Below are 16,763 nucleotides of genomic sequence, written 5' to 3'. Positions count from 1 at the left end.
ACTATCGTGATCGTGATATAAAAGTTACTATCAAATCATGATTATGATAGTTGTACTATCGCACAGCTCTAATCCCACAATGACTCTACCTATATTCCCATATAAAACGCATACATTTTCTAAGTCGGTGAGAGACCACACCCTCGGATCTCCATGGATTTTAAAATCCACAAAGGATCCTTGTGCTAGGTTTCTAACCTATTTTGCTTCATGTTGAAACAAGTCCATACAAACTCACTAGGCCATTTCAACTTGACTAGTTGTTTCACACCTCAGGGGTCTCCAACAGAAACCAACACAATGTACATCCCATGGGTTCTGTTTTTAAGGTTAAGGGTTGTCTGCTGAGGTCACTCATTATGTGCTTGTGAGGTGTGTGCCTCTTGGAATATACAGTACAAATATTTACCCACACCTGTATCCCCAGCTTACACAAGTTTAGAAAATTTATCAATAATTTCTATTGATGTCTGAAGGCTTAATGAGTTACTATTGAACCTTTTGAAACAAGATGGACATCATTGGCATTGAGAACATTAATATTGCCAAAAAACTATGGTATAAAGCTCAATGCTAAATGTTACATAAGTGACTGGTTGAGCAATATTAATTCCCTGGTAGCCTCATTCACATTGTGCACATAGTCTACATAAAAGAAAGGATCTACATAAAAGAAAGGATCTACATAAAAGAAAGGAGTTTCACCTCTCTTCCACGCACACATGTACGCATGCACGCACACCCACACACACTACACCAACAGCTCACCATTCTCTGATACAATTAGCTCCACCATGTGCCAGTGTATCCAGTAGGGGTCTCCCCCCAGCCCCTCCCACTCAAACTGTGCAGGAGGTGTACGTGAATTGGAGCAGCGGAATTTCCCCCGATCACCAGCAGCAATGACATCATACGAACTCTTTGCTCTTACCCACATTCCCTCCTTTAGCACAGACTTCATGTAGTGGCCGTATTCTTGGTCAGAAGAGAAATCCTTTCTGGTTTTGTACTTATCTAGTGGATTTACAGGCTGAGATGGATTGCCTATTAATCCAGTAAATATTGAAATAGCACCCTGTTTGCTGTGGGAGACCTCATTTCCTTTTAATAGATCACTACTCCATCCCATCACTGCAAACAGGTCTCCCATTAAGTCTGCAAATAACATCGCTACTTCAAATCGTTCAGTAAGTGAACCAGTACAACATGTTGCTCCTCTGGTCTCTATCAGCTGTAAGAACTTGAGATATTTCTCTAATAATCTGTACACAATCCGCCCTGGAACCTGCAACAGTTATAAGGCATGATCACACTGTGCAAGCATATACATACCAGCATGCACACAAGACAAGAAGCTAAACTACCCTTGACCGCCACAGTTTTGTGGCCATTAGTGAATCTAATGCACATCTTTACTTTAAATGTACAAATGTTTTACAACTGTCTGATGGCAAGCAGTTGTAAAAAAGATAGCACAATGCTCATTTACCAGGCTGCAGTCAGTGGTCTATTGTTTCTTCAAGTGTAGTCTTGCACCAACAAGTAGATTAACCAAGTTGGAACATCTAAAGTAGTGTAACTGAACAAAGGGTCAGTCATCAACTGTCTTGCAAAGCAACTTTCAATGCTTGATTAATAAACACTTCTTTTTCTATCACCAAAAGAGTAACCAACATCCAACTTTTATGACTCATAACTAGAAAAAAATATACAGATCAAGAAAATTTACAGCTTTGCATATTTCCTTGAGATCAAGCAATGCTAAGATTGGATGTGTGTGACAGACCTATTCTTGCAAATCTAGTCACAATACAATTCTCAGAGAAAACTGTTTTTATAATGTAGATAATGAAGCATTTCCTATTGAGAGAAAAGTATTTTAGGTAATCAGCCAGCAGCCAAAATTTTCACTAGCAGACCCAGACATTATTTAAAAAGCTGCCAAGGATGAAGACATAGTTCAAGTAATTTAAAAAGCAAACTTGTAAATCCATTCAAAAAAAAAAAAAAAATCTTTGTATCTTCTTACCACTGTATGGTAGGCAGCCACTGTTAATCTAATGACTGACACAATGAATACAATTTCAACTTTGCTATGACTTCTTTGTGTGGTTAATAATGTGGTTAATAATGCAGTGCTAGTCTGACCCCATCACACCCATAGGGTCCTGGAGACTGGAGATTACTGCATGAGATTACAGATTTAATTCAATCACGTAAAAACACTTAATGGTTTCAAAAGAATACTAGTTGACTAGTTAATCAAGTTGTTAGTTGTGTTTATGATTAAGAAGGAATGGGAGAAGATAATCTGGAGAGATACAAGTCACTTTTCCAAAACATGGCATAGAGCCTATGTGTTTCTTTACACATGTATGTTGGGGGTGATGCTGGAAAACTGACTTGGTGTGAATCACTTTGTAACTTAGAAGCAGCACTATATACCCTCGGGATTATACAGTTGATTGTATCATTTTCGTGGTTTTATTATTTCATAATAATGTTGCTGTGTAAGCAAAAACACCTTGACCAAGTATCCATACATGCTGGCTAACACAGCCCCACCATGGAATGCTCTGCCGAAAACCCTGATGGTTAGAGTGTTAAATAACAGTTGGTAGCATGTTTTGTTACTCAGCCAGTATAAAAAAGGTGGTCAGGTTTGCTGTCCAAACACCTTTGAGGTGTTGGATGATTTCAATTGATCTTGGCTTTACACCTATAGGAGTGAAAGCTATCAACTGTAAATAGAATCGGCCAAGAGAACACTGCTCTCAGAATAGGACTGAATGTCTATGCACTCATGTAAAATACACACAGATATCTCTTCTATATACATGGAGCGATAATTCATTGCTGTACATGTATGCTGTTGGATATATGATGTAGCAACTAAAGTAATAAACAATCACAATGTATAGATACCAGACTAAAAATTTTAGCACACGTTTATAACTTTGAATCAAAAGTACTGCATGAAGGATATACAAGTCTGGCTAAAAGGCTGCCTTAGTCACCACACTGACGCTATTGGCATAAAAATCATAAGTAAATAATAAGGTCCCACCTTTGAACCTAGCTAATTTGGTCTCTAAACAACATCTCATTGAAGAATCATATAACATACAAATCAGAAATTGTGGGTATTGGCCATTTTAATGATTTCAACACTTGCTGACCAGTGTGTGAGTATTGAATACAACAGAATTGTCATACCTCTGTATAGGACACTTCTTCCAATGTGTGGCAACAATCTTCATTAACAGTACTAGCAAACAGCTCCATTATTGTGAGTGTTAACTCTTCAAAGTGAGACCTTGCATCATTCGGATTTTCACTTTCATCCATAAGTTGTCTAATGCTATCTAATAGTTTTAGAATAACTTCTGTTGAGTCAATACAAGGGTGTTTGACTAGTGAACGTAGAGCTTGCCCAGAGTTTTTGTGTGCAGCATACTCCCTGTACTTCAATAACATGACATCTGCTAATAAATCCACTATTCCTGATTTGAGCAGACATGTGGACAACTCAGGAACCTTAGCATAAGCTGCAAGAATAGCTGTATTGTTGTCCAGCAGAACAGCTGCTTTATTTTGAAACGGCATACCACGTTTTGTTTTCTGTAGAGCACTCCTACATCTTTCTACAAGCGAGACGACGTCTGCTCTCATTGTTTCCACCATTGCCTGTTCCTCTTCGTCTCCTTCGTATGTCCACTGACGGCGTTCTCTGGTCGTTTCTCCAGCTAAAAACTCGGTTAACACACGGGGGCAACACGCTCGTATTTCATTCTCGTCCATCCACATGCTAAAACAGCTTCTGATGCTGAGCAAGTCGTCACAATTAGCGAAAAATGTTTCCATGCTCAATGGAATCTTCCGCCAGCACACTAAGCCGAGTTTCCGCTGGCCACCAGCCCGCTCTTTTATCTGCAACAGCTGGCAACCAGAGAAACAAAAGTTACCATCCACTTTCAAGGAGCCAGGATCCATTTCCTTCCCTTACTAACACTGTATGTAATCACGTTTTTCCCCTGGTTACTGACTCTAAACAGTGCCCATCAAGATAAAATCACACGGGTATTAATTAGAAAATGGACTATTTCAGTGGTTTAAGGAAAGCATTTGACAGCATCGAGAGCGAGATGACCCGCTCATTGAAAGGGAATAACACACAAGAGACTCCAGTAGAACCACACGTGATTCCAGTGGACGACTCTACGAATAAAGTGAGATATTAATTGGGCGCTTAATCAGAGTCCTCAACCTGTAGTTGGAGTAATGTAGGTTAGGTGGAACATCATTACTAGCGTACCCTTTGTCAAGCTCCCCAGCCCATATCTTGAATGGATGTGCTGTTGCTCTTGGGTATACCTGGAGACATGATTCAGTCCTACAGGTTCTTGTTCATGGACTCCAACAGCACTTACCTGACAGTTTTAAACTCTATACTGACCTTCCAGGAATCTTGCTAGTGTCTGCCCTCCCAGCACCATTCCAACCAATCTTTCCTCCACCCTTAGCAGACCTGACTTGGTGTTAGTTTCCAATAATTCCATCTGTTTGTTCGAACTAACTATTCCCACCAATACCCAGCAACATCTTTTGGCTGTTAGAGCTCGGAAGGAAGACCGGTATAGCTGTTTACAATATGACCTTCAGCTTTAATTTATGGCTTATCTACTATAAGATCATTGTTTGAGCATACTGCTCGCATTGCTGTCTCCTGCTCATACAGGATTTTTAATCCTAGAGCCTCCCCGGACTGGGATCTATCGTTTTGCCTAAACTGAACTTTTCTGCATGCTATAATTATTGTAATCAAGAGTCCTCTCTTATTATGGACTCTTGTTGCTGTGTAAGTCTTGCCAGGGCTCCTGTACTGTCTGCCCAGTGCATGGTAGGTATGCACTGTAGGTAGATCTGTGACCGTGTGACCGGCTGAAATTTCACTTTGACCTGGGACTAAGAGCCTTTTTCAGTCTCTTATCGGTGATTTAGCAATAATATTTCAGTACTTTTCGATTGCGGTTTGGAAATTTTTATCCTTGACCGTTGACTTGGCATGAATTTGGTAGCCTTGACCTTTGACTTAGGCTTTGACCGCGGTCGCAGATCTACCTACAGTGAGTGCCCCTTGTATATCACATGAAGCTAATTTTGCTAATTGCAATGCTGGAGATGGAAAACCATGCATGAGATGGCTACCATGTTTGTGTAGCTTGGACAATGCATGAATGAGTTGTTGGGATTTATGTCATTTTCCCATTTAGGAGGAATCCACTTCTCAAGATACCAGTGTGTCACATGAGGACAATGATTGGGGGACCACCTGGGAGGACACTCCTGTAATGAAGAGCCCACCAAGGAAGCCACCTGCTGTAGAGGGGAGTAGCTCTGGCACTACAACACCAAGTGGGCGTGACTCTTTTACAGCAGGAGAGACACCATCTAAAACTAGTAGTAGTTCTAGTAAAGGTCTACCTGTTGGTAGTAGCAGTAGCAGTAGTAGTAGTAAGGTGTGTGTGTACGTGTGCGTGTGTGTGTGGTCTATATATAGTCTCACATGCCCAGACCACTTTTAAAAGTTGTGTGTGGGTCAATATTCCCACCACACACTAAAGGCAGTCTGGCCACATGAGTCTATAAGTGTGAATTATGTGTATGACAGTTACTGTTATTATGTGCCATGGTAGTTGGACAGCATGCCACGAGAAGATCTGGTCAAGTACATTAGGAAACAACTACAGCGTACACAAAAGATGAAATCAGATTATGAAGGTGTGTGTAACAATTTAGTGGAATTGACTGTCATCACGTTGTCTAGAATTGAACAAAGAAGTGATCAAGTTAAGACAGGAAGCTGCTGAGCGGTCACATGAAGTGACCTCTGAAGCGGAAACAGCAGCAGTGACAGCTTCAGAAGAGATAAGAGCAGAAAGAGATGCAGCTCTTAATGAAGTGGCTATCCTTCAGCAGTCTATGTCTGCCTTGAAAGAGGTGTGAACTATTTAGTTAATGCAGACACTAGAGATCACCTTCCAATGCTTACTGTTCTGCTTGCCCGGTTTCCACTACATACTATTTTTTGTTGCTATGACATTTACAGGATTTGACAGCTGGGAGGGATGAGTTACAATCCACTATCACTACGCTGCAGTCTGAGGTTACTATGAGGGATCAGCAGCTAGCACAATGCCAGGAGAAGATTGATGAGTTGTCACGGAAACATGAGGTTGCTATCAATGAGGGGAATTCCCTAAGAGAACAAGTGGAACAGTTTGAAAAGTCAGTTGCCAATTGACACCATGACCTGTCATTATTACTTTTTATGTTTTGTAGGATTATTCAGTCTACAGATAAGGTAAGCTGCAGGCTTGAGTGGTACAGTGGAACCTCTCTTAACAAACTCCCCAAATTAAGGACACGATAGAAAAAACCTCCACAATAAGGAAAAGAATTTTGGTCCCAACAGGTCTGGTTAATACATTTTTTACCTCTGAAAGAGGAAAACGTCTATAGCAATAAGTGGCCAAAAATTCTGGGTCCTAAAATGTCCGTAATAGAGAGGTTCCACTGTATACTCCAGTATGCTCTATTAGAGAGTATTTTGGTTTATAGGTCAGGTAGTAATGTCAAGAGTTCATATTTCTATTACAAATGTTATGACCTCTTGGTAATTTTTTTTTTTTTGTCAGTTTAAAGATCCTTATGTGAGGCAAAGTGTTTGGTTCCCACCTTGGCTTAGTACAATGTCCTTACAAGCAACCTGATTCCAGTACTACTTGGCATTTATCTACATATCTGCCTGACATTCATTCATTGTGTGTTACACATCTTATGAAAAATATCAAACATCACATTAAAGTGTATAGATTTACTGCTGTGTTACAAACCTACCACCTTTGGGGCTGCATTGCTCAGCACAGGAGGGCTTTCACGTTGCTAAATTTGTAGACCCCTCACTTTTGCTGACAAGATTCACAACTACTTGATTCGATAAACCAAGCCCTTGAATTAAAATGATTGTTCTACAGTATTAGAGTATATTGCTGTATGCTCTATTAGAGCAGTCGAACTTCTCTCTATGAAAAATGCACATCCACTGTTTCCCCTAGCCTGTCTGCTCATTGTACAGTCCTCACCTGTTGGTCTTGTAGGAGTCTTCTAGTACCAATGAAGAACTACAGGCAACCATCACTACACTACAATCTGAGGTAGCTGTGAAGGAACAACAGTTACTAGAGTATCAGAAAAAGATGGAGGAGTTGTCAAGGAAACATGAGGTTGCTCTAAATGAGGGGAATTCCCTAAAAGAACAAATGGAACAGTTAGAAAAGTCAGTTGCTAACTGACACATCATAACCTATCATTATTAGTTATGTTTTGTAGGAGTATCCAGTCTAAAAATAAGGTATGGCACCTGTGTGTTGTATGTTCTATTAGAGTATTTTGGTAAATACAACTCAATCAATATCTTATAGGTATCTACGCATTTGTTTCTAAATTCTACAATTTGTTCTTGAACCATCTGAGAATCCTAGTAACAGTTGATGTTGACATTATTTTACAGGTCACAAGTTTATAGCAAGGCTTGTTTGTTCTACAGTTTTGAATGGTATGCTAGCTAACTCCCCTAAAGTCAGTTCCAGTAACATCTCTGATGAAACAGTCAAATACTCTAATAGAGCAGTCAGACTGATTGATGTTGAGTATCCTATTATCCACCAAGGACTCAAGCACCTCATAAATAAGATTTTGATGGCTAAAAACATGCTCTCTATTCCTACACTGATATGTACAATGAGACTAACAGTTTGATATTATTTGTTCAGTGTTGCATTTTCACTACACTAGGATTAGAAATAATTATATAGAAAAATGTAATAATCAGTTGACAGTGCTACTATTTATCAACAGATAGATGGTGTATAACTAACAATGTAGCAAATGTTGTGAATTAGTGTCATAGCTCATGAGTATGGTAGAATCTCAACCTTGATTATCCAAACCTTGAAGTTAAAGTGACTGTTCTATTAGAGTAGTTTGTTAACTGGTGTATGCTCTATTAGAGTAATTGAGCACTTGTGACTGAACTGGTATACAGGTGCTTAGATAATGGAGGTCCCATGGTGAATGTTATTTTTTAGCTTAGTGGACATACAATGTGCAAATGTCCGCTTTCTCTCCACCATGTCAATTAAAGTCTGCTCATTGTACAGTCCTCACCTGTTGGTCTTGTAGGAGTCTTCTAGTGCCAATGAAGAACTACAGGCAACCATCACTACACTACAATCTGAGGTAGCTGTGAAGGAACAACAGTTACTAGACTATCAGAAAAAGATGGAGGAGTTGTCAAGGAAACATGAGGTTGCTCTAAATGAGGGGAATTCCCTAAAAGAACAAATGGGACAGTTAGAAAAGTCAGTTGCTAACTGACACATCATAACCTGTCATTATTAGTTATGTTTTGTAGGAGTATCCAGTCTAAAAATAAGGTATGGCACCTGTGTGTTGTATGTTCTATTAGAGTATTTTGGTAAATACAACTCAAGTAGCAAAAGCTTCATATTTATCTAATATTTTATAGGTATCTACGCATTTGTTTCTAAATTCTACAATTTGTTCTTGAACCATCTGAAAATCCTGTTGCTCCTAGTAACAGTTGATGTTGACATTATTTTACAGGTCACAAGTTTATAGCAAGGCTTGTTTGTTCTACAGTTTTGAATGGTATGCTAGCTAACTCCCCTAGTGCCAGTTTTAGTAACATCTCTGATGAAACAGTCAAATACTCTAATAGAGCAGTCAGACTGATTGATGTCAAGTACCCTATAATATCCACCAAGGACTCAAGCACCTCATAAATAAGACTTTGATGCCTAAAGACATGTTCTCTATTCCTACACTGATATGTACAATGAGACTAACAGTTTGATATTATTTGTTCAGTGTTGCATTTTCACTACACTAGGATTAGAAATAATTATATAGAAAAATGTAATAATCAGTTGACAGTGCTACTATTTATCAACAGATAGATGGTGTATAACTAACAATGTAGCAAATGTTGTGAACTAGTGTCATAGCTCATGAGTATGGTAGAATCTCAACCTTGATTATCCAAACCTTGAAGTTAAAGTGACTGTTCTATTAGAGTAGTATTTCTTGCTTAATGGACATACAATGTGCAAATGTCCGCTTTCTCTCCACCATGTCAATTAAAGTCTGCTCATTGTACAGTCCTCACCTGTTGGTCTTGTAGGAGTCTTTTAGTACCAATGAAGAACTACAGGCAGCCATCACCAGACTACAATCTGAGGTAGCTGTGAAGGAACAACAGTTACTAGAGTATCAGGAGAAGATGGAAGAGTTGTCAAGGAAACATGAAGCTGAGGGGAATTCCCTAAGGGAAGAACTGCAGTCAGTAAACAAGTAAGTCACCACACAAGTGTTGTACTGCTAGTTACCATGACATTTTGTTAATAAAGGAAAGTGCAGAACGAAGATCACGTGAGCTTTAGTTGTCATGGTAATGAACAGTAGTTACTCTACCCATACACAGTTAAGAGATGAGATGCAGACCTTGTCAAACAGGCTGAGTGAATCACAGCAGGAATGTCAGGTACTGTAATTATTCCTATGACATCACATGATTATAATATGGCATCACTGGTTACCTAGGAGATGAGCAGGAAGTTGTCTGATGTGGAGAAAGAGAAGACAAAGTGAGATCACATTATGTCATGTGATCTAGTCCATTGCAATATACACTACAGCATTCAGGAGAAGTTACAAATTGAGAGGAGCAACATGGAGAACTTGACTAGTGAACTTGAAGTACGTCTGATTATGTTTGCTCACTGTGTATTAGCCTGTTATGTACCATGCACCATCCAGTAACATTTTTTGCTATAAAATTTCTTAGCCTGTGTGTTAGCCTGTTAGCTCACTGTGTGTAGCCTGTTATGTACCATGTACCATCCAGTAACATTTTTTGCTATAAAATTTCTTTGCCCATTGATATATTTTTGACACTTTCCTATAGGAATACATTATACTGCTTATTATGTATCCAAGTTTTATTCAAAAGTCTGGTTGTATCTGTGTCCTTATTGTGTGATCACTGCACAGTGTTTGTATTGAGAGTTAGTCTATTAGAGTATTTTAAGAGTAATTTAAATGGAGGACTTCTAAATGAATGGGCTTTGAATAATTGTCAGAACAAATACAACAAAGATTTTGGGTATTGCAGCAAATATCAAACTAAGAATCAAGTTGACTCTTGCGTACTCAAGAACTTACCATCCACATGACTAAATTTAGCGTCAATTTTTACTAAACACTATATCTCTAGAAAGGTGTCCACTGATGTTATTGTTGCAGACACTGAGACAGTCTACTCACCAACTCGAGAGTGACAAGGAAGACATAGCTGTTAAGTGTAGTGGAATGGTTAAGGAAAAAGAGGTGTGTCCTGGGATGACATATAAGGGTGTTGTTGTCATGGTTAAAACACTTTTAGGGTCTCCGAGAAATGGTGGAGATTCTTGAGTCATCCAAGAATACTTTAGAAATGGAAGTAACCACAGTAAACGGGTTAAAGGATAAGGTTGGTGTGTGGCACTGAGAGCTCATACCCCCAATGTGTGTCCTTTAGAAACAGATATTCATATATTTTTTATTATCAGTCCTGGTGGTGTGCTATTCTTGGTGTTGCAACAACATTTTATTTTTGTAGAGCTTTTGTTTATCCTAGGTAATATTTATAATGGGTCTTAGTCTCAGAATAATATTACCCATCAGAAATGTGTAACTATGTGTTGTCATGTGATGCTGCCATAGCTACAAAGCGAACTAAATGAGGTAAAGGAATCACTTACTAAGGAGAAAGAGGCTCACTCAGCTACTAAGCAACAACTGGGTACTGCTCAAAAGGTAAGTAGTGATAGAAGGTATGTTATGAACTACAGTGAGGCAATCTAATCCGGTCACTGTGAAATAGTGTCGCCTGCTAAACGTACATTAAAATCCTCAAAGGTGTCATCCTGCTTAATTTAGATACCTGTGAAATTAGGTCAGAAAATGTGACTAGGTCTCATCATATTACATTACTAGCTTTGTGCTACAACTAGAACATATCAAAATAAAGTTTTAACATTAGCAAACTGCAGAGACTTGGCAAACTGTCAAACGTTATACTGATCAATAAACAACTCAACTACAGTTACATTAGCCACCTGTCTTATCTGTCACCTATGAAGTATGTTTCTAATAGTGTGACTGGCCAATACAAAACCATCATGTTTACGCCTTATTCTTTTTATTGCTTCTCTGCTGTTTATAGCAGTAAAGGAGTAGACTGCTAAAGTTTCACCCAATGGTGTTTAGTAGTTTTGTAATTATGGCGACTACACTAAACAGGAAATAATAAACTATAGAATACTTAACACATATCCCACAACTACAGCAGGCTATGAAGACAGAACTTGGCTCAGTGTGTTAATCATAAACTGGCAAAATTTTATGAACTGGCAAAGATAGGTTTTAGCTTCATTTCACTGTATACTGAAGTGATTAAACATGTGCATTGTGTTTTAGTAGACTTTACTCTGTATAGTTAGATTTGTTATAGATGACAAGTTTTAGTTTTTAAAAAGATAAATTGAGTGTTAGCAGGCAACTGTTGCTATCTACCTCCTACAGGGTATCAATGCTAACAGTCTAATGGACTTGGAGTTGGCTGACTACCAGAGGACAGTTCAGTCATTGGAGAATGATGTGTCATCAAGGGACACACAGCTGATGTCAGCTGCCCAAGAGGCTCAGAAGTTACAAGAGACCATCAACTCTCTGAGGAGCCAGTTAGGTAACTAAATGTATTCAAGTGTGACATTAAATCATTATGACTTTATTGTTCTGTTGTCATGGTAACACAGAGAATGGAGGACAGCAGAGGGTAGGGCTGGAGGAGAAGGTATCCAAGATGAAGGGGTTACTGGTGAAGACTAAGAAAGAATTGTCTGAGTCTAAAAAGAATGTAGGTTCTTAATGTATCTTGCGTAAAATACCTCTTGTTGTGGAAACTTTTATGGAGTATATAACTAGCATTATTTCCATTGTTTATACACCATTGATTCTTGCCTGTTGTAGCGCAAGGAATGGTGACATTCTGATGGTCTTAGCCACTTGGGAAGAGGTACAGGACACTGTTGCAATCAAGAGTGTCCTCCAAGTCACTTCTACTGATGCTTTTAGTGTTAAGGTTTTAAAAACTTTGACCTAAGATAAAGCTACCAGGGGCAGATCCAAGGGGGGGCTTTGGAGGCGGAAGCCTCCCCCCTTCTCTTTTAGACTTTACTTGATCAATATGCTGATCAGTATGCTGATCAATATGCTGATCAGTATGCTGAGGATAATAATGAGCTTTCGTCTTAGCATAATTATATGATCACTAATAATACAAATACTCATAAACCCACCTTATAAACACCTTTCCAAGGCATTATCAGTAAAGGTTATGCAACAAGGACCCGGATCAGCTTTGGAGGTGTACAAGATCAAGATACTCTAATAGAGCAGTCACCTAACTACTCTTCAGTGGAAGCATAAAAGTTGGTTCTGTTATGGAATTTTCTACACCTATACATACAATGAAGTGCATTGGTCTGTTTAAAAAACTTGATTCATCTATTTGTGTAGTTATTATGTATGGCAATACTTATTTCCATTGATAGTGCTTTCAGATTCAATCTTGTATCATTCAAATTTCAAAATTTTCCAGTTTCAACATTATTATTCTAAAATGAACCTATTGTGCAATTGTGAGAGGGTGTATCATGTGCTTGGTTGTCTGAACCTACCCAAACCTTTCCATTAACAAATGCTGCAGAGAGCCATACCTATAATCTAGAGGCAGTATATATATATAAAATATCTACAGGCAGAAATATGTATTTTATGTGGAACTGTCTCCAAATTGCAGTATTTTAGTCAAAATTTCCTTGGGGGGATGCCCCAGACCCCCCTAGAACGTGTGCTTTGCACACCTCCACCCAAGAGATTAGTACCTTGAGTTAGCCCACCCCCTTTTATAGATCCTAGTTCTGCCCCTGGCTACCCATCTCCTGCTGCTAACATAGCCTGGGGATGTTAATTTAACATTTCAGTGTTGCTTGGACATGATCATCATGACTTTTGCATATCTATGAAATACAAGTGTTATCAACTTGGATCTCATCAAATAACTCATACCAAACTGTACAGCATCATATAATTTTCAGATGCACAGTTTTGTGTGAGTTTTAAAATTCCACTTACTTCAACTGGTGAACATATTGTCAACAGCTTTTTAGCCATTTGGCATTTTAATAATAGAAAAGTATTATGTGTATTAACTCTTGATATCACTTTATGTCTTTAGGAGGAGAAGCAGACAGAAGCTATACAACAATTACAGGCACAGTTGGAGGAGAACCAGCAACACATGGAACAGTCTAAGGTCACATGAGCCACATTGGGGGGTTATGGGATGTGGTGTGTATTAAATATAGGTGGAATCAGCTGGCTTGTTGTCAAGGTTACAAAGTATTGAACAAGACAGCTCTAGCTCAAAGGAGACTACACAGAAGCTAGTATATACACTGGAACAGAAAATAACTTCACTTCAGAATGAGCTGACTACAACACAAACAGCTTTAACTGAATGTCAGCAAGAGTTTAGCAGTTATAAGGTAGGCGTTGCTGGTTTGCGGGTGTGACTATTACACTGTTGCAGGTTAGGGCACAGAATGTGCTAAAGCAGCAGCAACAGCGCAAACCTCACGATGATGCAAAAACAGACCAATCAGAACAAGCACATCAATTAATAACACAACTTAGAACAGAGTTGAAACAAACTAAGTGAGTGTAAAACTTTCAGTTGTACCATTGTGTGTTCTGAATCAGAGAATGCTTCAAGTGCTACTAAAATTTCTCCTTATTTGTACACTTCTTATGAACCTCACTAGTCATAGATCAAGGCACCACCTGGTCTGGGATTTTGTCTGTTTTGTGTATAATTTTAGCTTCAAGTTTCTAAAAATAAAAAGCAGTATTTTTAAAATTTGTTTATTTAAAAAAATTTTAGCTACCATTTTTAGCCTTCCTAGGTAGTCTGAGTAATTACCGTGTAATATTACAGCTGTTAAAATTGAATGCTACAGTTTTACTTGCTGTTATGTATTCTAACATTTTAGTGACAATTTATCGGCCATCTTATCTGAGCATGAGGAGCTCACAACAGAACATGAATCACTTGTCAGTCGTCATGATAAGTTGCTAAGAGACCTGGAGGTCAGTGAGACAAAATGGCGACAGAAGGTACAACAGACAGAGGAGAATTGTCGTCAGAAATTGCAACAACAAAATGAACTGATTGATCAGCTGAGAAATGAGAACATACTAACATCTACTGCCTTCAAGGTATGGAATGGTCATGGATTTGCACTCTACTTACATGGTCATGCTTTCCCGAAGCTAAGTCCATAATAAGTAATTGATGTGATCAAAGTGTGCTCATCTGACTGCTTAGAAATATTCCACTTGGGCATAAAGCATAATTATCTCTTCACAACCACTCTGATAGAGCTTTCCACTTGTTGATGAAACATTCTATTTAAACAGTCGCTTTGCACTTGTTGTGGACACCTACACTTAGTTAAGGTCTCCAAGTATTCCTTAACTAGTCCATAAACTGATCTGATTGGTCCCAAAGTGTCCATGTTAGAATGTTGGGTACAACTTTGTCTGATTGTTTGGAATTAATTATTTGGATGTGTTTTAATTTTGTAATGTTGTGGTTCTTAATTATGTGCAGGAGCAGCTAAAACTTGCTCAACATGACCACCATAAGATGGAGGACTCACTAAGAAAGGAGCTACTTGACAAACAGGCTCTGCTGGCCCAGCTGGAGGAGGATGCTGCAAAGAAGGAAGCGGGTGTAGCTAGTGTAAGTCTGCAGGAGCGATCACAAGGTGAAGGAATGGACCAATCAGAATTGGATAGTTTTTCTGGGGTAAATAGTAATCTAATGTGTGTGTGTGGCATCATAATATGTCATTTGTTACCATGGTGACAGAAGTCCGAGGTCAGTAGTTTGGAGCAGTTAATAGGTGGCAGCAGCAGTTCTGGTCAAGGTGTGCATTCATTAACTTGTCATTGCTCATGTGAGCTATCATTACAGGCCATGGTACCTGGTCAAAGAGTGAAACAAATTTAAAGAAAATGTTGCAACATTCTAACAGTCAGACGGACCATTTAACTGAGGTATTTTGGTAATTACAAATACTACTGATAATTGGGAATGTTTTTCACAGTTGCTACGTGAGCGTGAAGCAGACTGTCAACAGCTGACCATCCAGAATAAAGTGTTAAAGGAAGAGATTAGGAGGTGTGTCTGATATTTAATTCCCACCATAATGATGATGTGTTTACACAGGTTGGAGAGGAATCAAGAGAGGCAACAGCAAGTGGCTGACCTCGAATATCTCAAAAATGTGGTCCTTGAGGTGAGCATAGTGGAATGCCTTGTTAGAAGTTAAAGGGATAATATTATTGAGCTAGTTCTTGGTTTGTATATTGCAATTTGTAGATTAAACATAAACAATATGAGGAGTTGAGGACTCATTATGTTTGAATGAAAAACCTTGATACGTGCGTGTACTGCAGTTACATTCATTTCCCATTCATCAGTTCATCCACAAGAGTGGTGAAGATCAGAAACAACTAGTGCCAGTAATATCAACGTTACTAAAGCTCTCCCCAAAAGAGAAGGAGTATGTCCTGGAGGTCATTAAAGGTGAGCTGATAAAATTTAAATTATAATGCAAAATTTTGGTGGGAAAGGAAGTTTATCAGACCAGCCAGTGATATTAGCTCAGTAGCTATCATTGAGGCAACTGGGGTAACTGCCAATTAGTGCCTAAATAACTTGATAGCTGAACTTGATACTTTAGAATTTCAAAGGATACTCTAATAGAGTGGTCAGGTGTGCCTATATAACAGGCTGAAATTTCAGGCTATATCCTTGCAACTACTTACATTGTTAAGTTATATTCCTTACCAAAACTTCCACTATGCTGGTTTAATACAATGTGTTCTGTCTCTCTATCTGAATTAGGAACTAGACCTTTACAGACCAAAACCTTTGGCCCCTTTCTCAGAGGTTCTTATTGAATCCTAAGAAGATTTCACTGTATTCTGTTTGCCTTTCTTTTACACTGCTGGAATATGAGTGAGGACACGTTGAGGCCAGCTTTATTTCAGTAATATCTACTACTAAGGTCACGAAATGACTTGTGTAATGTAGCCAGCCTTAATAAGAAGGTCGGCAGCTGTTCAGTTTCCCTCATCCTTTTCCCTATAGAGTGGTATAGTACCATGCTTTGCTACAGGATGTTGTTAATGGAATGTACTAAAATAATTTTGTTAGAAAGTTGATAGATATATGATTTTATCGCTCTTGCACGGGCCTGTGCCCAGTTGTGTGTGACTGCCTTACATAATGACCACACCTCTTTTACCATTACAGGCAACACTAATACTCCACTACCGGATATTGGTACTGAGACACAGGCAGCAACAACGGCAGGCACTAATAAGGGACTAATGAGTTATGTACATCGATGGACAGGATTTAGTAGTTGAAAATTAATGTATAAGAATTTAAAAGCAATGAATTAATTTAATGGCAAAATAATGCTATATCAATGCTGTATAGAGAT

General features: G+C 38.7%; 2 protein-coding genes across 3 annotated transcripts in view; one reads left to right on the top strand and one right to left on the bottom strand.

The window, feature by feature from the left end:
- LOC136267862 (cullin-9-like) overlaps window positions 1-4,060 on the bottom strand; it is a 25,936-nt gene extending 21,876 nt beyond the window's left edge. The window contains exons 1-2 of the mRNA XM_066063027.1: window positions 3,217-4,060; window positions 769-1,285 (exon numbers count right to left, since the gene is read on the bottom strand). Of these exons, the coding sequence (XP_065919099.1) occupies window positions 769-1,285; window positions 3,217-3,993 (1,294 nt within the window). The 5' untranslated portion in view covers window positions 3,994-4,060. The remainder of the gene's footprint in view (window positions 1-768; window positions 1,286-3,216) is intronic.
- LOC136267863 (GRIP and coiled-coil domain-containing protein 2-like) lies at window positions 4,041-16,763 on the top strand. Of its 2 annotated transcripts, XM_066063029.1 has the most exons (31): window positions 4,041-4,229; window positions 5,274-5,519; window positions 5,697-5,781; window positions 5,828-6,000; window positions 6,110-6,288; window positions 6,343-6,364; window positions 7,161-7,339; window positions 7,393-7,414; window positions 8,245-8,423; window positions 8,477-8,498; window positions 9,266-9,435; window positions 9,492-9,513; window positions 9,566-9,625; window positions 9,685-9,728; window positions 9,780-9,840; window positions 10,387-10,470; window positions 10,526-10,612; window positions 10,846-10,938; window positions 11,707-11,869; window positions 11,940-12,040; window positions 13,424-13,501; window positions 13,554-13,733; window positions 13,778-13,902; window positions 14,238-14,463; window positions 14,858-15,055; window positions 15,119-15,176; window positions 15,224-15,306; window positions 15,357-15,430; window positions 15,479-15,548; window positions 15,733-15,838; window positions 16,571-16,763. In XM_066063029.1, the coding sequence occupies exons 1-31, from the start codon at window positions 4,095-4,097 to the stop codon at window positions 16,684-16,686; spliced, it is 3,441 nt and encodes a 1,146-aa protein (XP_065919101.1). In that variant the 5' UTR covers window positions 4,041-4,094; the 3' UTR covers window positions 16,687-16,763. The 2 variants fall into 2 exon arrangements, with proteins under 2 accessions (XP_065919101.1, XP_065919102.1); XM_066063030.1 differs by lacking the exons at window positions 7,393-7,414; window positions 8,245-8,423.

The sequence above is a fragment of the Dysidea avara genome, chromosome 10 (assembly GCF_963678975.1).
Source record: "Dysidea avara chromosome 10, odDysAvar1.4, whole genome shotgun sequence".
NCBI lineage: Eukaryota > Metazoa > Porifera > Demospongiae > Dictyoceratida > Dysideidae > Dysidea > Dysidea avara.
The sequence above is the reverse complement of the archived record's forward strand: the minus strand, read 5'-3'. Positions and strand labels throughout refer to the sequence as shown.